The sequence below is a fragment of the Hirundo rustica genome, chromosome 6 (genome assembly GCF_015227805.2).
Source record: "Hirundo rustica isolate bHirRus1 chromosome 6, bHirRus1.pri.v3, whole genome shotgun sequence".
NCBI lineage: Eukaryota > Metazoa > Chordata > Aves > Passeriformes > Hirundinidae > Hirundo > Hirundo rustica.
The window spans coordinates 23,043,629-23,064,183 of NC_053455.1; the positions used below are offsets into that span (position 1 = coordinate 23,043,629).

At 40.5% G+C, this 20,555-nt stretch overlaps 1 protein-coding gene across 8 annotated transcripts in view; it reads right to left on the reverse strand.

Annotated features, from left to right (window-relative positions):
- TTLL5 (tubulin tyrosine ligase like 5) overlaps nt 1–20,555 on the reverse strand; it is a 122,835-nt gene that overhangs the window by 2,913 nt on the left and 99,367 nt on the right. For 7 of the 8 annotated variants that reach the window (XM_040065934.1, XM_040065930.1, XM_040065932.2 and 4 more), the window contains 2 exons: nt 14,306–14,526; nt 7,230–7,315 (listed from right to left, as the gene is read on the reverse strand). In XM_040065934.1, coding sequence (XP_039921868.1) covers nt 7,230–7,315; nt 14,306–14,526 — 307 coding nt within the window. The remainder of the gene's footprint in view (nt 1–7,229; nt 7,316–14,305; nt 14,527–20,555) is intronic. The other variant, XR_005701179.2, reaches the window with a different exon arrangement.

Consider the following 20,555-nt stretch of genomic DNA (forward strand, 5'->3'; position numbering starts at 1 on the left):
AAGCAGTGAGCATACTTGCTGACAAGTACAGAAATACCAGTGGAAGTCAGCATGAGCCTTCCTGCTCCCCATGTTAAAGACACTTACCACACCCCCATCCCAACTGCTAATGCTCTTGTGTACTTGACATCCTTCTTTTTGATTTCTCTTATTCACCTCTCTACTCCCTGGTTCACTGGGGCTCTCTCTTCTCTGGCTCTTCCTCACATTTCATTTTATAACTTCAGACACATGTTTTAGCCTATTCACACACATTTTGGCTTCTATTTTTAGCCTCAATAAAACAATGCCAGATTAAAACAAAATCCAATTTGGATGGGCAAAGTCACCCTCTCTATAGGTAGCTTAATGCCAAAGGACCAGATGTGAGACAGAAGCAGCCAAAATATTATATAACCTCTCCCCAGTCTTTGCACACCTGATCTTGAATGACATTTCCAACACAGCAAGGAAACACAGGCAGTTTGCCATCACCTCACTACTGAGAACAAGCAATGTCCAGCCTCCAGTCAGGCAAAAATGCCAACTGCCTGCAATCAATACTTATCCAGCTTCGGAGTTTATCAGAAGTGAAGGCTCCTAAAATGCAAGCTGAGCTCCAGCTCTTAGACAGGGAAGCTCATTTCTAAAGAGTGTTCTTTCCATTTTCTCCTGCTTTCTCAGGAAGAGTCCTGAGACATGGAATGTCCTTTCAGTAGCATGAGATCAGCAGCAACAGGAAAAAGCTCTTTCCTTTCATAAAAAGAAAGGCAAAAGTTTGAGTGAAGATGTGAGAAGCAGGTTGCTCTCACAAGTTAAGGAACAAATGCCATTTCTGATGATTAGATGTGAACACTGACCCTCAGTTCTATCTGAGAGGTGATGGCCAAGTTGGATATTGTCTTCTTAATATCAGCTGGAATGCTGCTGGCAGCACTATACACTCTGCTGAGACTTAATGAGACTTACATACACCTCTCAAATAACGGGGAAAACTCAAACATAGTCATGTTCAGTTGATAACCTGGATCTATTTTAAAGGTACTGATTTAAAACATCAATATTTGCTCATTGTTAGTCATAAGATAATGGTTCCCTGCCCCTCCAAAGAGTACTAAGAAATGGGGTAAAAAGAAAGCCCTTCTTTCCCTTCTGGCCCATCTGGTACTTCAGGCTTGTATGTCATTATCTGATCTGGTACTGATTCATCAGTTTAAGCAGGGAGTGAAATTATTTTTACCCCTTTCCTGTGTGCCCTCTTTATAAAACTGTGGAAGTCAGTAAGGGTAAGAGAGAAATTATTCAGGATGTTTTTGTGATGCATAAAAAACCCAATGGCATTAGGAAGATAACTCTAAGAACAAATGTGCAACTAAATATCCCCCATTGTAACTGATTCTTTGCCCTCCCAAAAAGGGAGGCACAACAGTAGGACTCAACTCAAGCTTCACTGCTTTCCAAAGTATTATAAAAGGGTCTAATTCTGTTTCCCAGTGATCCTTTCTCTGCATGGAGACACATTACAGAGAGATACTGACAGAACTGCTGTTAACAAAAGCTATATGCAGGGCAAGAGATCACACCACAAAAGTTTGATGCAAAGTGCTGGATATCACATGGGAGCTCCCTGTTCAATGATCCATGCTCTCAGCCCGACAGGTGGTTCTGAAAGGATTTACGTGGAAGAGCTCATCATGACTCCATTCCCAGACTAGGATAAGTAATGAGGTGACATCAAAAGTTGCTCTTTATTGTCATAAGATACCTTGTGCCTGAGCAGTCAAAGTAGTCTGAGGTAGAGGTTACTCGAGGTGCCCATTTGAAGGTCATCTTTTAAAGTGAAGACCATTTGTGCAGTCAATCACAGCAACAACAGAGAGAACCAGGAGTGTGCAAATGAAGACTGGAATTAACAGGATTAGTGAGAGGGAGGAGGCGTACCAGCAATGTGCTGTGTAGAAACCTGAGTGATTTCTTTTCCCAGCTGCTCCTGATGGAGGATTTGGAAAGTGTGGTGAGACCAGCTGAAATCATAGTCAAGGTTCCTCCTGGGAATGTGGTAACAACATAAAAATAAATACATTGGTGTTCAACAATCTACTGCTTTCCAAGGCTGCAGGGAACCTGGCAGAAGCTGAGGAAGTCTGGACAAGGCTGGGCAGCTGGGAATTCCACCCCACTGTAACAAATGGCTGAAAGTCTGACACAGGCCATGTGCAGTGGTAACAGTACATATTACATCCCATCCCCACCCTTTATGCTCCAAGAGAGTTGAGGGATTCTCATGGATAAAAGAATCTCCAAATTCCACATGGTTCTTTCTGTTTGTTTAGATCTGGCAAAAAAATAGGAAGAGATTGTGTGTGTCTTGTTCACATGACTGCTGTATTTACTTGCCTTTTTTTTTCCCCTGGACTAGAACAATTTAGAAGCCTGCATACCTCCTAAAGCAATCTAAAGAGGCTGCGTTTCAAGAATAATGTCCAAGCAGTGGGCAGACAACAGCCAGTCAAGACTTAGCACTGCCAACGTTAACTCTAATTTCAAGTCTCCATTAACAAGATATATAACAACATGACCTTATTTTGAAGGTCCATACAAAAATCCTGGATATAAAAAACTTCAGAAATATACAGTCTACTTGTAGATTTTCTGTAAAATAAAAACAATCCGGAGCGTGTTAGATGGTGAGAAGAGTAAGTACAACAGTGCTCATTACTGTCACTAGTTTACAAGCAGGCTCCATTCATTGCTCCATACTGGACACTGCTTACACATTCATCACATCTGGATGGCATTTGGACACTGCTCTCCACTTTAGCCTAAAGAAGGATATCACTAGAAAATGAAGAATAGCAGCCTGCCTTCTACATGGATTAAATCCAAACCATTTTATTAATCCCCATATTATTCTAGTCTCTTTGCAGTTCAGGATGCAGTTTTAAGCCCTTATAGATGATAACACACTTTATTTCAAAGAGTTGCATACTTTCTGGACTTGGCATTCATGCAGATACGAGGGCAGGTGAATGTCCAAAATAAACAGACAACTGTTCATCATCCTGCAACTAAGCACAGCTACAGAACTGAAAATCATGGGAAATAAAATCAAGTCTATACCAACTAGCTCAAGAAGATTTATCCTAATTTCAGACTGAGTTTTGACACTCATTTTCTGCATCAAGTACTCTCCAGAGAACTAAAATACAAATAAATTAGATTTGGACTCATGTTTTCAACCAGATTAGGTAAAGATCCAAGATTCTGCAAGAATTAGCAGTCTTCACTTCAAACTTGAAATGCATATTATTAATTTTTGCCTTCCCTAATTCTAACAGGTTTTTTTTCCTCTCAGCAGTCACAGTGGAAAAGTTACGTGGACACTAGTAATACAAACATCAGCACAATAAAACTGCATTACTGTTAATCAGTCTGATTATGGAAAGATGAAGGTCCTGTCAAGTTTGGAGCCAGACATCAGTCTTGCCCAGTTTTAATCATGATTCATATTTGTTTGTAATTACATAGTTTATTAGTACATTATGTTTTCATCATAGCAAACCAGAACCCCAGAGGTGTTCTGTCTTCTGAAGCTCTTAAAATAAAAGTGTCACAAAGTGTCAAGAAATCAGCAGCAAATGAAGGACAAAAGCCTAAAGAACACAGGTGTCATTCATACAGCAACTCAACAGGTGCTGTTAACCTTTGAAATCAGACCAAACCAAATCAACATGAGTGTCTACTCTACAGCTGCACTGAGGGGTTAACTATACTTTCAGACTGTTCCTATCTCCAGGCTCTTGCAGACAAGAGTCCAGTTCAGGAACAGAGAAGCCACTTGGGACTATGCTGTTATATTTTCATGAAGCGCTCTTCATCCTCTAGTCTCCTCAAAACCTCCTTTGTGTTAGCATTTTCAAAAAAAAAAAAATAATAAATAGAATTCATTTCTAACTTTAAGATTGACACATAACTACAAAAATTCCTCGGTATTTCTTGCCAGCTTGTTCAAAAGCTAAATTCTGGTGGAAAAATGACATCTTTTTTTTTCTAGACCTTCAGCATCTTGAGAAAACAAATTCACACACTATTTAACCTAATGCCACTAAAGAGGAAAGGAAAATAAACCAGCAAAACATGGCAAAATGTCTCCATACACCTTACATTCTTAAAATGTACAGTAAAGCAAAAATGACCAGCCTGACCATCATTTGATCTCAAGTACAGTCTCCATATATCAAGCACAGCCTCCTAAAGACAACCTGGACCTGAACAACCAACGACAGTACTTACTTAGCTGTTACTCAGCAAGCTATAGTCTGAAAAAGACTTTGAAAAGAGAACTGGTTCCTTAATTCAAAATCACCCTGTTTCAATAATCCTAACTGAACTGCTAAATTCCATGAAACAGGAAACAATCAGTGTAGTGCTGAGAGACCCTCAAAGTAAAACAGAATAAAAAAAGCAATGTGAGAATGGCTGTATTTTCCACCAGTGGCTGGGTGTTCAGTGAAAACTCAGGTCACAAGCAATTTAAATAGCCCCTAGAGGTAGTAATCCTTAGTCTTTCTTTATTAGAATAAATCCTGCTAAAGTTCCACAAATTTGCTAAGATTGCTTCTGCCTCTCGATGAAATGAGGATGAAGCTACTTTTATTGTAGTGGTGGCTTGTCTCAGAATCCTGAGCTACTTTGCAGAAATTTTTATTTTCCCTTTTATTTCAAAGGATCTGTTCTCAAGACCCTGAGCCCACTGCACAACAGCACCTACAACTGCTATTTTACAGGTAGATGCAGCACTAACCACTAGTAAACTGTCTTCTGGATAGTCTAAAGTTTCCATACTGCCTGACTCTCTTCCATTGAGCGTCATCCTGGCTTGAGCTAAGATCACTCATGACACCTTTATGCTTTTTTACAGAGCACCATAACTATTCTCAGATAGGCTGTTAGAGGAGAAGGCCTATTCAAGCTTCTCAGATGTTTTTGAACATCTGTGTGTATGTGTTTATATAGAGGTTCTGTCTGGTTCCTCTTTTATATCTGCAGGTTTTCACAGCCTTCTGTCTTTAAGTGCTTGCAGTTTATTCTGTGATTTGCTTTATGACTTGCATGTCCAACCTCTCTAGTTGGTATCTAAGATACTAAATACATGTGAAACAGTAACCCCAAGTAAACTGCTGCTGAGGGGAAATCAGAGCTTTAGTATAAGCAATCAATGGAGAGAGTGAAGAAGAAAAACAGCTGTTCCTGCAGCAAGGACTACTACTGGAGAACAGTTTCTGAGACACATAAACTGGGCACAACAGCCTCTGACACATACCAGTGGCTTGGTGCAAAACTGAAGAAAATATTCCCCAGTCTCCAAGAACAAACATTTTGCCCTAGGTAGTTTAATCCCAGCAATATTTAGCACTGTTCTTGGAGCTATGTACCTCTTTTAGCAGCAAGGAAGCTTTGAGTGACGCACCCACCATGGTTCTACTAGCCTACCCCTAGCCAAACCTGGGCTTTACCTAAACCCTGATACTCTTAGTCAAACAGCAGGATAACCCTTTGTTTCAGCTTCAGAGAGGGTAGTTTAGCACAATGCAGCTAGACCAGTTCCCCAGAAAGAAACATGAGCTGAAGTTCTCAATTTTCACTGGATTACAAGTATTCACAGAGAAGTGACTACCCTGAACTTTACAGTTCTTACCTAGCCTCCATTATTTCTCCAGCTCTAGCTGTTACATACCATCATTAATATTACCATCCATCTTCATGCATGCACTGTGTTGGTATTCACAGAAATGGGGAAGGGTAACAAAATGCTACCTTACAGTTATCATGGACACACATAACAGTATCCAGAGGAGATGGAGAGATTCTCTTGCAAAGGTTAAAATTACAGGGCAGCAACTACAATAGTACCCTTGAAAATGTGAAAAAGAAGGCAGAATTCAGCACACAAACACCTTCATGTAAGTCTACTCAACGAATCAGTTTTGTCAGTATATTGAGAACTTAATTTTTATATTTACTTTTAAATTTATCTGTAACCTTGCTTTATATACTGCACTAAAAACTCAAATTGCACTATACAGTAGACCAAAACATTTGATTCAGCTATACATATAACACAGGGTTGACATATTTTTATTTAGATAATCCCATTATCTGCCATTGGAACACTCATGTGGGTGTTTTAAAACATAGGGTGTTTTATACTGACTATGGAGATTCATCCTATAAAACTTCTGGTATGATAACTAGAGTTTTTGGCAGGTGGTAAAGTGTGGGAGGCAGGTTGGAACTGTATGTTAAGTGCATTAGCTAAACGTTTGTGCTAGAGAATCAGCAAAAAAATCACTGACATAAATAATGGAAATGTCATATTTTAAGTTTCAGAGATAAATATCCAAGAGATGAACTGGATAGTTCACCCCTCTACAAACTTTTCTTTCAGCCTCTAAGAACACAGAGATCACTGCATTAGTGATACTTAAGTCATGTTTTCATGATTCCATTGCAAAACAGAAGGTCAGAAGCATAATTTTTCAAAGCATTCTGGAACATAATGTGTCCATATATTCCATTACAGCACCATCACAAACCACTGTGAGCCACAGGTAGTATGGGTTTACAAGACTATGCTCTACCTGCCAATAGGTTTGCATAAATCAAAAACTGATTGGGTCCTCCTTTGCTGAGAACTTATCAGCAGATAAACCTGTTTGAATTAATTAGCCACTAGGGAATGACAAAGACTTGATTCTGTAACTCTCAATGATCTTCTTTTGGATACTTTCACCTCTACTGATTGACTTCACTATGCAGCTGATTCACAAGTCTCAGCCATGTCTTTATGCACTAACAGCTTTTCTGTGAGACCAAAGAAAAATGTAAAGAATGTCCTGGCCCTTTATTACAGGCCAAGCTTAAACACAAGAGCATCTTGAGCCAAAGTCTAAAGCAAAAAGGAACCATTTGAGCCAAGGTGAGTTTTTTTCCTCTCCAGCCATATTTTAAAGGGTCTTTCAACTCTATGAAACTCAGCCTCTGCTCCCTTCTGTTTAGTCTTTTTAATCCCAGGAGGTATAAATTCCCTGCACAGCTGAACCCAGACTGTTACCTAGGAACCACTACATGTAGAGAAGGCAGCTGTGTTTCTTCTTGCTGATAGTTTTTTCCCTGCCAGTTCTTGAAAAAGATGAAAGCATCCCAGCATGCCCACCCCCACTTTCACGGTCTTTGGCACTGTCACTCACCTGTGGAATATGTTCCTGACTCAAAGGATGCAGCACTGTGAAGGCTGTTCTGGAATCCAGTCATTTGCTTTTCAGTGGAGGTGACCCTAAGAGGTAAAACCATAAAATTAGACACAGATATGAAGTGACAGAGCAAGGAAGAATAAAAGTCTCAAAAACCTGAGAATTCCCCTCATTTACATAATCTCACTGGGACTGTAACCATGAAGCTGTGCCTGAACATGGTATGAAAAAGGCGGTGACAGCAACTGACTCCAGAAAAGCAGAGCAAGACAAAGGAACAGTCAAGCCACCAGGGAAACTTTGATGTGACTAAAACACTTAACTGTCTCATGTGCCTTGGAAGTTGATTCTGGGGAATAAAGAAGACAGTAAATTGTACTGGACCACCAACATACACTGCAACTAGTAATGCTATGGTCACCTTAGTCCAATGATTTGAATTTAAGTGATTAAGCAACAGTTGCACAGAAATGCACATGCTGTCAAAACACACTAAATTCAAGAGTTAAGTCTTTGCATCTTGCCTCAGCAGAGAGAGCTCATTTAGTCAAGACTTCTCACTTATCTTGCAAACTGAGACAAATGGGATGCATCTAATTTTCAGTAATCCAATGCCATTTCTCAAGCAGATACCTTATGCAAATCCTTCTGCATTGATCTCAGCACTCGAGTTACAGCAAAACTATACTTTGTAGACTACAACTGCACTTTAACTCACAAAGATTCATTACCAAACTCAGCCCATGTTCTCCTACAGAAAAATTGGGTCTACTCACAAGAGAATGTTTGCAAGCTATGGAGCTGCAAGGATCTATTCTGTCCTTAAAAATTTATACAATTATCCATCTGTTCCTGGTTTGTCCTCTCTGCCCTTATTCTTCCTTACTTTTCTTCCTTCTGGCCTAACTCATTTTTGATCACTACAGACTTCTGCGTGTACACTCATCTCTGACAGAGTTCTTCTTCACTCTTTGAGCTCTGCAGTGTTACAGTTGCTGTCAGCTCTTCCCCTGAAGCGCAGCATAATCTTCCATCCCCAAGGGATGCCCTGACAACTAACAGACTGCTATTCCCTGTTCGAATTTTAATTCACTGTTTAAACACGTGCAGTTTCTATGGTTTTATCGGAAACCTTTTGCTTCCATATTTCAAGGTCAGCAAGCTGCCAGTAACCCAAGTGTTTCTGACAACTAAAAGGTCTGTGAGGGACTCCTGAATCTTATTTCAGCTGGATTTCAGTGAAATGAATTGGAGTCCATAGATGAAGGGAGAGGGATGCAGATACATTTGCATACCACAACCCCTCACTTCAGTCAGCCTTAACTGGAAATGCTGTTGTCAAATAAGGTGCCAGTTCCTGTGTTCATTGTCTCTTGGAGAGAATTTTGGATCTGTGGGGACTTATGGGGGTTTTTGTGCTGATATTGCATGCTCCTTCCGGAAGCAGAGAATCCAGATGGATCTCTACGCTTTTTACATAGAAGTTCCATGCTGGTAATTAGCTTGTCCACTTTGTTAACACAGCAGATCTGACAGCCAAATTCAGCTCACCCTTCTGTAAGTAGAATGCAAGACTAGTAGTTTGAAAGTAATCAAGAATGCCAGCAAGTACAACAATAAAAAAGCAAAACAGGGAACAGTCACTCTTCTGCCTTGTTGTTCAGAGATTTTCTTTATCTCTACAGACTTGCCCTTCTCTGCCTACCCACAATGTTGGGTACCTTGATTCTTGCAGTTTCAACCGTCACCTCATTCAGAGCTCATTCTCAGCTCTGCTCCTGGGATCTCCCACCATGCTAAGCTCACTTCCTCATACTCTCTGTGCTGTCCTGATGGAAGCTTCAATGCCAGAACATATCCACCATTTAAACTGAGGTAATCCCTTTCCACTTTAGTCCTCCGTGGGCTGGCTGAAATCCTACTGCCTTTTCTCAGTTTCCTACTTTTAATGTCTGTGTTGTTTTTCCTTCCACTTCTATAGTGCAATCCATTGTTATGTTCTCCATTTCTTCTTCAGCACTAACAAAACCAGTCCCAACTGTCCCCTCCATTTAAATATCACTCATTGCTCTTTTCTATCTCCTTTACAGCTAACTCCTCCTCAAAACTGATACTGGCTTCCTTAATTTAGGTACTAGACTAGCACTAAACTGCCCAGCCTTGGACTACAAATTCTGTTCACATGTGAAAGAGAAATGCTTCTTTGACTGAATTTTGAACATCTTTGTTCTAACAACCTATTCCTGGGATGCTACAGATGCATCTAAAGGTCCAGTGGAACAATCACAAAAAGCCCAGGTTTGACAAGAGGACAGCAACAGATGTAAAGACCCAGAGCCAGGGAGGCTTGTTCCTCTTTGTTGTTCTTGGACAGGGTACCCCTGTATGGTATCTGTGTGTATGATCTCAGGCTAGCCAAGGGCTACAAGCTACAGGTCTAGTGAGCCCAGCTGTGTCAGGGTGTTAAATCAAGGCACGTCTCTCAGATGCACTGCTTTTACTGCCAAAAATATCTAAGGGTCAGGCAGCCTGATCAACCCAGATATTCGGGAGCTGAAAAAACAAGAGTGCTGCATTGAGCAGTAGCAAAACAGTCAAAGGGGTTCCAGTAACTGTTAGATGTGTGTTCTGCTGCCTGTCCTCTTCTCAGTGGGCACTCAGTTTATGTATGTGATGTATCCAGCTCACTAAAGACACTTCACGCATGGACAAGACAGAAGACAAAACAGAGCCAATGTTTTTTACAAGGCTCACTCTGTGTTCATCATCTGCTTTTGGCACATTGGCTAGGCTTGGCCAGTGTATCCTAGAAAAGCTGGCTACTTCTGTGTCCAACTGCAGTCAGGACTCCTCCCCACTCTGGGATAGATTTCCTGAACCCTGGAGAAATGGATCCCCTCTACCCTATTTCTGTATTAGTAAGAATAGAGAAGAACTTTGGCTCTTCTATTGCTGGCACCATGTAAAACAAAAGAGAACATGGTAGAAAGATTTTTGTGCTGTGGTGGTGGGACTTGAATGGAGTATTTATTTCAAAAGGCTTCCTTAATGGAGTTATGACATTTACAGAGAAGTACAGTGCAAGAAATTAAGCCATGCTCATCAATATCCCCGACAGTTTGTAATGTTCCAATCTACTGCTGGTAAACTTGGTGATCTCTCTGATAACATCTTGAAAAATATGCTCCTTTTCCCTACCTATCATTTTCTCTCCCTATATACAGTGGTCTAACATTGACAGATCAATTTTTCTGAGATGTTTTCTTTGACTAATAGTTCTTTTCACAGGTTGTTCAAAGCCTTACTCTTACTGACACTGTCACAGAGAGAAGGTTTCTGAAAAGTTACTTTGCAAATGATAGCACAGAAATGTGCATTTATTACAACTTAGTCTTTCCTAAAAGCTGAAAGATTTTTCATCTACCACCAGTTCACTCTGGTGAACAGCTGAGCTAATGTATTTTTCTACTTTGCATGCTGTCATCTGTAATGTGAAGATTCCATATACCAAATACTGCTTCCAGGGAACATCTGTCTCATTCCACAGCTTATAAATACTGTATCTGAGATCTCTATCTCAAAATATCAGCAGGTCTCTTCATGGTTCATAGACCTGTCAATAGCAGTGGCAACATGAGCAGTGGAAAGACCCAATCTGACTCTGGGAAATAAGAAAGACCTTGTGTTAGCTGTTCCAAAACTATCTATCAGTGATACAGGCACATTTAATCGAAATTACAGAGCCCTGTGAGACCATTTTACGGCACCATATTTCAGCATAGAGCTGCATACTACACCATTTCTCCCAGTTAATCTTTTTCCACGCCTTAATATGGGCCCCAGTTTTCAACTCTGTTAGTTTAAGCAAGGAGTCTGCTTTGGACACAATCCATTATAAAGTCAACCTACCACCTTTTACGAAAACAAGAGAAGCCAGGAACTGAAAAGACAAGACTGAATTGTCTGGCTGTTCCATTACTTTTTCCCTTTATGTTTCAACCAGGAAAGTGTCCAAGTTACTATACAGTTTTTGAATTAGTCGGTAATGTTCATCTTTAGCATCTCATTCTGTTTGCAGTTGAGTTTTCTACTTCTTGTTTCTTCCTTTTCTGGAAGCCATGTGCACTGGCTGGGAGAGAAATTGGTAAGGCATGCAAGGAGGAGATAGGTCAAAGAGACAAAGTTGATTTCAGTTTTGTCATCACAGTCCTTTCTCTGGAGAAATTCTAGAAACAACTTTAAAAAGATGATCTTTGTTAAGATGTGAAACAAAAGCCAGGCAGTGTAAGAGCAAACAGAAGTAAGGTCTGGCTTACTGAAATATATATAGAGAGAGGGGGGGAGAAAGAGACATGAGAATTTAACAACAGAATGGGATTAGTTTCATTGAGTCTTGTAGAAATAATACATAGCACTGAGATCCTCTTTGAAGAAAGAGATCAGAAAAACAGCCAAGAAGTATTAGGGAGTGAGAGAAGGCACCAAATCAAAAGTGACCTGACAGACAAATGAAGCAGCTAAAAAGAGGCTAAGGAGAGAGGTATTTGCCATGTCATAACCTAATGACATGGTAGTCTCACTGGAAAAGTACAATTTTGGGTCCCACAGTCCAAGCACTCTGACAAACTGAAGAAAATACAGTAAATTCAAGACAATTAAGGACTTGGTAGATAAAACTACTATCTGAGGTTGCCAAAACCTCAACAAGTCTAAGCTAAATTAGGTTACTCCAAGAAGTAAAAGGATATTCAAAAAATGGGAAGTATTTACATGAGAAAATGTTTAGGGTTCAGGAAGGAGGAACAAGGTACAACAGGCTGAAACAAAGGAAAAATTCAGATAGCACATCAGGAGAAACTAGGTGATTAAAAGGTTGTCTAGATTCTTAAATATATTTTTATAGCACACACTAGAGTTTCTACCACTGGACCTTTTTGAAAGCAAGCTACACAATATGTCCGAGAATACTCTACAAATTACCAGGGACTGTAGGAAACAGGCTGGAGCACTCAAGACATCTTTTTCCTCTCTAGTCTATATTCCTTTGACAGAGGCTTTTCTCCATTCACTCCCCTCTGCAGATGCATATCTGGTCTTTTCCTGACAGCAATGAATGGATGAAATTAGTCTGAGACATAGCAGTTTTTAAACCATCAGCTCTCAGCGTGCTGGAAATATAGCTAGGCACTGTTGTTTTCCATGTAAGTGAAAAAATGTTACTGCAAGATCCCATGAATGGCAAGAATGGGTTTGGAGCCTTGTGCTGGAGACTGAAAGGCAACTTGGAAAATATTTCCGGAGCGGCTCCTTGCAGCCTTCAATACTTGGATTAGTTTTCTAAAATTCTGAAGGAATCTTTTGCTTTTTTTCCCCCTTCTATGCATTTTTGGTGCTGAACTTTTTCCGGTTTTCCCACACTCCTGCCTGTCACAGAGCAGAAACCACAAAAATGCAGCAAAGTAAAGTCTGTCCAAGGAGCTGCAATTCCATCTCACAAGGATAAACATTTCCTTTGCCAAGAAGTGAGCACAGCACACCGGCATCTTCAAATACACATCCCTGCTGCCCAGCAGAGAAACCCACTGACACAGCCTGTCACCTGTACTAACAAGAACCACCCAACATGAAAGAAATCAGATAGCAAAGCTTCCAGAGCATACCTGCCAGACCTGATGCTCACATCTGCATTTGCTGAGCTGACAAAATTTACTAACATCTTGTTTTCTTTTTAAATAGTTTTGGCGGATTAACTCTGTGTGCTATCCCTTAAGAGAGGAAGAGTACAGGCAGCAAATACACAAACTTCCCCAAAGCAGTCCTGTTTAAGTTCCTTAAATATGCCCTGCAGTTCTAGATTTGATTCACACACAGTGACTGCATCTTCGTAAGGTGTCTTTCATCAGCGATCTAAAACTAAAACTTCTCTCTTAAAACAGGAAGTGAAAACAGAATCAGGAAACCTCACAGGAGCTTGCTCTGAAAGCTTTACAACTCTTCTGGCTGTAGAGTAAATACAAGGAAGGAAGTTATGAAATCAATTTTTCAGGATGAAACAAGTCTGAGGATAAATGAGGAAAAATCTGATGAAGGATTTAGACTAAAGCAGTTCTGCCATTCAAGAGGAGATAAACAGAGAGAGTTGAGGAAGCTGAAAACCCAGAAGTCTTGCTCACATTTTCTCATAATGCACAAAAGGGAAGACATACCAAGAAATTGAAAGGAAGGAAATTTACAATCAGTAAGCAAAATTTTATGGTGAATATTTTTGTTTGTTTTTAAAGACAGCATTTGTCTTTAAAGATAACTGTCAAATTCATCCACTTACCTTAGAATAGCAAGCATTATTTAACTAAAAGCTTACTAAAAGTTAAAAGAAGGATTTCTACAGTTAATGAGAAAAGCTGTCATTACATCAGGCACAATATAAACATTTCAAATGAAATAAATACTTGTGCTTGAAGGCCTAAATCCAACATAGTGTGTTACATTTTTGGGAAAACTTGGCTCAGGGGCAGATTATCTTCTTAAAGGTATTGAATTGCTTTGTTTTGGCTATTTTTTTTTGGCACCCTATTCTGACCCACCAGATTCTAGCCCCCATCAAAGATCAGAGAGAGGGAGTGACTTAAGTGCCTAAACATAGATGTACCATAATTGGTGCTCTCAAGTTATCTAAGACATCTGCGTGGGACTGACACATACAACACAAGAAGACCTGCACTCATCTGGAAGAGCAGCTGGAAGTCAGGTGGAATAGCCCTCGGCATCCAAAATGCCACTAGAAACCTGTATTTACATTCCTGAATCCCACTCTGGGATCAATCTGACATTTCCTATGTCCTTACCTTTGTATGATCCTACAGTTACCTTTCATACCCTTGTGAAACACACAACTGAAACACAGTGCAATGCTTATTTCAGTACGTACACCTCAGGTTATTCTGACATTTATCCTGGACAGCACAGCTCAAAAGATCTGTCAGAGTCAGATGTAGACAGTTTCTTCTCCAATATTCATTTTCACGGATTACCAGTGACAACTCCCTATTGTGGATGGAAGAGATAAAACTTACTTGGAAATCCTCTGGGCTGGAGCCTTTCTGATCACTGCCTGTCTGTGGTTTGTTGGAGGCTTTGGAACCAGCTGAGGAGCTGTACTCTGGGATGGATGTACTTTGTGCAAACTGGCTGCCTTCTGGATACTAGAAGTGGCATTTGATGTCTTGCGGGCATCAGAGCCAGCTGGCATAGATATATGACTGGTGCTGGATTGTGAGTAGTTGGCAAAAACAGCCTGGGTAAAAAAAAGAAAAAAATCCCATAGTAATTGGCGATTACCTCTGCGAACATTGCTGAGAATGCTGATGAAGGTGGGTAACATTTTTGTGAGGGATAAATCTGCCTGGTGAAGGCAACCCCAGGGCTCCAAGGAAAGTCACACACAAGCTAAGTTGTTAAGTCAGTGGATTTTATGCCCTTGGAAGCCAGGACTAGCCTCTAAGAAGACAGATAACCTCACTACTACCACAGAACTCTACCATTCTGGATTAAAAAACAAGAGGCTCAATCCTCAATCTAATCTTGCAGTGGGCTTCCATCCACAAAGAAGTCAAGATTTCATTATATTGACTTTCTGCATTATCTTGCTAAATTATTCTTTATGTGGGAGGTAGGATTGAGACACAGCTCTAAGAAAGAGAAAAGTTATGGGGAAGATGCTACAATGCTACTTATTTGGTCTAACTGTGTAGGTGCTTGGAATAACAGAAAATCTCTACGGTACCTTCTTCTGAGAAAGGAACTTTAAGTCCACCACTGACAAAAAGGAAATCCTCAGTAATATCAGGGAACAGAAAATACTTCTATTCCTACAGCATGTGGGAGAGGAAGCATGTTGGAGATACGACACAGGGAACAAAAGGATCTGCATGTTATGAGACACTGGAGAACTGAGCAATGGCCTGGCAAAGCAGGGAGTGGAGAATATTTCCCCTGTGGGAGTTCTGCAGACTGCTAAGCTCTCTTCAGAAAGGAGCAACCTGCTGGGACTTCTGCTTTGTCTTTCCTCGAAGTCGGATTCCCAGCACAGAGGCAGTACCGTAACCTTGTAATTTGGCATCTAGAGGTCAGTGATAGGAGATAAGCTGAGCCCTCAGTGTGACCCTGGGAGTAGTGCCCTTTACTGAGTTTGTCCTCAGTTTCTCCTCCACTGGAAAATACACAAAGCCACAGCAAATGGGCTCCAGGCTCCAGAGAAAACCACAGTCTGAGAGCTGGCTGAGTCTCAGCACACAGACAGGAAAAGCCCCTCTCCCCCGCAATTCTCTGGCAAATGGCATAGCAGTGGTGTGTGGGAAGGAGTTTCTGACAGGCAGAGTTTTAGGGAGAGAAGGAAGTGCAGGAGCCAAAACTGGCCTGTTTCCTAACTAGAGCTCACTGACAAGATGCCCTTGAGCTCCCAATCCTTCTTAACCTCTCCCTTCCCTGAAGCTCTACCTTGATTGCAGCTTCCAGATTCTCAAAAAGGAAGCCAGTACAAGCGCAGAAGTCTGGAAAACAGCAGTCACACTCCACCTCTCCCCAGAAAAAAAAGCTAAAATGGAACTTGGTTTAGTCTCTTGCAGCTCAGAGCCTGACACATCGTAGGGTTGCGATGGAGACCCTGAAGTGACTGTACCCACTTCTTATTCAGCAGTGACATTTCACCGTGAAATTATATTATACTTCTTTCCCATGAGTTCTTTTTGATATTATGCATTTTTATCTGTAAGTTCTTTTTCTTGTTACTAAAATCACTACGATCCTGGAGTCCACAACGCATACAGTCATAACCCTGTCCCTGCATTAATATGCACTGGGGCAAGGAGGTCCATGACTCTGAAGAAACAGCTAGCATGGATGCTCTAACAAAGTCTGATCAGCAAAAACTGTGTTGAAACCTGCCTAAAAAAAGGTCATGGATGTTTTTCTTGGGGGTTACAGACTTCTGAAAATGCCTTTGTCTCCACACTGTGCTGAGATTCTGGCTGTCTTCCAGGCAAGGATTGGGAGACTGGAAGCTGACAAGGACCACAGCTTCTGGATTCAGCTGCAGAGTATTCTGCCCTGCTGTGAACTCCATGGGGACAGGACGGGAAACCAGGAGAAGCTTCTGTGCAATTGAAGAGGACAGCCGGGGAGAGCAGAGCCTGACCACACAAGGGAAGGGTTGGGAAGCTTTCAGCACATCCAAAACACAGGAGACAGACTTTATCGCTCAGAATTCTGATGATTAAACTTTTAGGGAGAGCAGAAGCCCAGACAAACCCTGACTGATACAGTCCTGAAGCAGGCAGCACCCTACAACTGCTGCTTCAAGTGAAAAACTTTCAATTACAGTTCCCATGCTGGCAGATTTAACTGGAGGTTGAGGAGACATTTACACTACCCTAACAAGTCTCTAGGGCTACAAATCTGAGAAATACTAAAAAAGCTGTAGGATGTTTTAGCTAAAATTTCTGTAAATTATTAGCGAGTTAATTCTTGTGCACAATTTTCTGGGGAGGAGGAACAGCATTAACCCTGTCTTGCCCATGCAGAAAGTTAGCACTGACAGAGAAAGTGTTTTTCCCTACATCACAGACTGAAGCAGTATCTTCTTGCTTCAACATCTACACCACCATACACAAAGTATTACTTGTACAAAAAAAAAAAAAAAAAAATTAGAAAATCTCCATGTGCACACCTTGTCAGTAAGGACAATGAACATCTAAGAGTATTAGTCAGTACCAGTTAAGTGTGGGCTGTTAGTGATTAAAAGCAGAGAGGTAGTGTAGTACTTTGAAGAAAAGCAGATATATTAATGATCCTCAAAAACAGAAAGAATGTTCCTGGCACTTACCATCCCTGTATCTAACACCCATCCCTAACACAGTAATGGAACAAATGTTGCAAGCAAAAACATGTTCATTGTGTGACCAGAGGAGGTAATGAAGCTCATTTCCTGTGAATCTGTCTTACGGTATCTAATATAAAGCATACACCAAATTATGCCTCCCTTCTTGGGTCTGGGCATTCTTGTGTTGATTTTGTGCTGTCTAATTAGGAGTGGGCTCATGCTGCAGCCTTTGCCTTAATGGGGACAGTAGCTGAACCCCCTTCCCAGATACATGGCTCTTGATTTTAATGAAATTTGTATGAAACATAGCTGTGAGATTTCTATCCCACAGTCATTCACATTCAATTGAATCAGCAAGTCTGAAAAAGATGAGAGACACCGCAGCTTATGAGAACTGACAGACAGATGCACACAAACACATATTGCATAAAGATCCGTGGAGCTAGTTCCAAATCCCTGGCACTGCAAACTGAGATGTTTATAGGCAATAAGCAATAATGAGGTTTTCAGTTAAAAAAGAAAAAAAGAAAACCCAACAAAACACAACCCACCACTTTTAGAAAAGCAACTGTGTTTCAGATCACATTGCAAAAATACAGAGAATTAAAAGGCTTGGAAGATTTTTGCAGTCATATAAATTGTTTCGTGGAAATTCTTTTGAGCACATACTAATGCATCCAGTTAAATCAGTTTGGATACAATGGGTTGAACTGAAAATTCAAAGTGGCGATAAAGAGCAGGCTCAAAATGTACTATTAACTACCACAGTGTTAAACTGCACCAAGAGTATCTTAGGGTCTTAAAGAAGCACGAGCTCATGGTATGTACAGACTGTCCTGAACCATGTCCTCTTTGGTAAATTCTTCAGAGCAAGAAAAAAATATACTATATTCAGTTGACTTGGTGCCTTCTGTTTTATTTCTCTTGGTACTGCTAGCTCTCCTGGGGCAAGGTTTGGGCTGTACCATTGTATTGGAAAGACAGTTAATACATCTAGGCGTTACCATCATTCTAATAATAGTGACAGGATCAGAAACATGGGGACGAAAATTCAGCTGGTATAAATCAGCTCAGACTACTGCTTTCAGAATGGTTGGTCTGTTTTACTTACACTGAGACTTTGACTCATCAGTATCACAAGACTCAAATAGGAAAAATGGCAGTTAGCACATTTAGTGGGAAAAAAATCTGAGGGAGAAAGCTGCAAAACAAGAATGAACAAGAAACTGAAGGAAAAGAGATACTGCAAATCTGACAACAGTTCCCTATATAACAGTTTAGAAAATAGTTTAAAGATGTCCGAGGCTGCATTCAAAGATGCCCTGTATCCTCAGGCAGCAATAATATAGTTCTAGGAATACTAGGAATATTATTCACAGTACTCAGCATTTTCAGTCAGATCTAAATAAATGGTAAGGATGTCAGAAGAGAATCATAAATATTAAAATACAAAAGTTTGCTGAACTTCATAAAATGAGGAATACTTCAGAGGACATACTCTGAATTTTTAAATGATTGACAAGAGAATTATTTAAGGTTAATTTAGCCTAATCTTCTACAGTACAAAATCTACTTAAACTTGTGATTGAAAATGTGATCACATAACAGCCCACACAACTCATTAACATGATTCATGTCTTATTTAACATGAGCCTTTTTGATGTAAGCAGGACTGAGGGGGATAATTCCACCATACAATTGTACTTCCCTTGTTTTAATTTAGCTTTTTTTCCCATGTGAAATGTTTGGCATAAAAATTTAAACCCAGTAGATGCTAGGCTAAGCAGACAGAACATAGCCACACAAAGAAGGAACCTCCCTGACAGCTAATGGCATCTTTCCAGTACAGGAAACAATTAAGAGAATAAACAATGATGGTATATTAACTGTCTTGCCAACTGCAGCAGTGATAATAACATCTAGGTCGTAATGTGTCACATGAAGTCTCCTTTAAACGTTAAAAATACTGCTATAAGCCTGTTTTTCTTGTCTTTTATTTTGATTTTGTAATTAATTTTCTTTGATTTTACTGATACCAAATTTAAGCTTCTTGTCTCTACTCTCAAACTCTTCCCCTTTTTTCTTTTTGCTCACTTTTCTCAAGGTCTGTATTGTATCTGTTCCTGGTCCATATCATTCCACCTATTTGTTTGTTAGAGTCTCATCCAGTCAGTTTGGTGTTTTTCTTTTTGTCCAAGTAATCAAGTACCTATTCTGGCATCAAAGGTCTATTTCTACCATACTACATTGTGTGAACTAGCTTCTGCATACAATGAGTGAAAACTGTTCGTTATTATTCCTCTTCCTCCACCCACACAGTATTTGATATTCTGCAGATTGTTAAATGCCTGGAGAAATCATCATCATTCTTACATGTCTGGAAAGTGCTCAGTCAGGAATGGGTGCTGCAACAAAGCACACAACAAGTCTTCATGTTCACACACACAATTAAGACAGATCTACTGCATGGCAGATGAAGGGATTCTTATGACACAAATAATTGACTAGAAAAGTCCATGCTTTCCAGAGCATCTGTCTCAACATACTGAGCTGGTTAATGTACAGGAGAAGCATTTACTGTGTTATTAATCATGGTGCTTCTGTTACTTGATCACATATATGTAGTCATACACGTAACTAGTCCCTTTGGCAGAGACAGAAGGAAAGACTGGCATCTAGTCATGTTGCATTGTCATGCCACACTCAGGGAGTACCTCAAGATATATTAATTCCTAGATAGTTAGTCTGCCTTCTAACCATAGCAAGAACTTGAACAATCAGATGAAACAGTCTCAGAGATATCCTGCATGCATTCCCCAAAGTAGAGAGATGATGACACTCTTTCAAGTGATAGACCTTCAGTTTTGGGGGATATATTTCTTCTGCTGAGGGAAGACTGACAAATTTGAATGTAGCAGGCAAGACAACAAAGGATGGAGTAGATCTCATAACGTGGGAAGGGAGAGAAACAAAACATCAGGCAGTGGGAGATAAGTAGCATAGGTGACACTGTCAAGGAAATGTGGTAAAGCCATGCAGGCTAGGATAAGTTACATGAACTCTAGCTAAAAAAGGAAGACAAATGAGGGTCAGCATGAAAGGGTGGTGCCAAAGTCAAAGCAGTGTGAGTGGGAAGATGTAGGTCAGAGAATGAATAAACAGCAGAAACGAGAAGGCAGTTCTTAGGCCAAGTCAAAGGACTGAAGTCTGAGAAGCTAACTAGCATGCTAGAAGGAAGAGGTGAGTGACAGAAAGCTAGAGAGGCTGCAGGGGAAGACAAGGGCGGTGCCATGACTGGCAGGATGGGCATCAGAGGATTGATGCAAGTGTGATTGGAAGAGGAGGGATGGCTGGCTCTGCACAATGTCTTGGACTGGAAGTGTCCAAGAGACAATCATTTTATTAAGATCACATTTTATTCAAGACAGAAAGTCTGAAGGCCACCA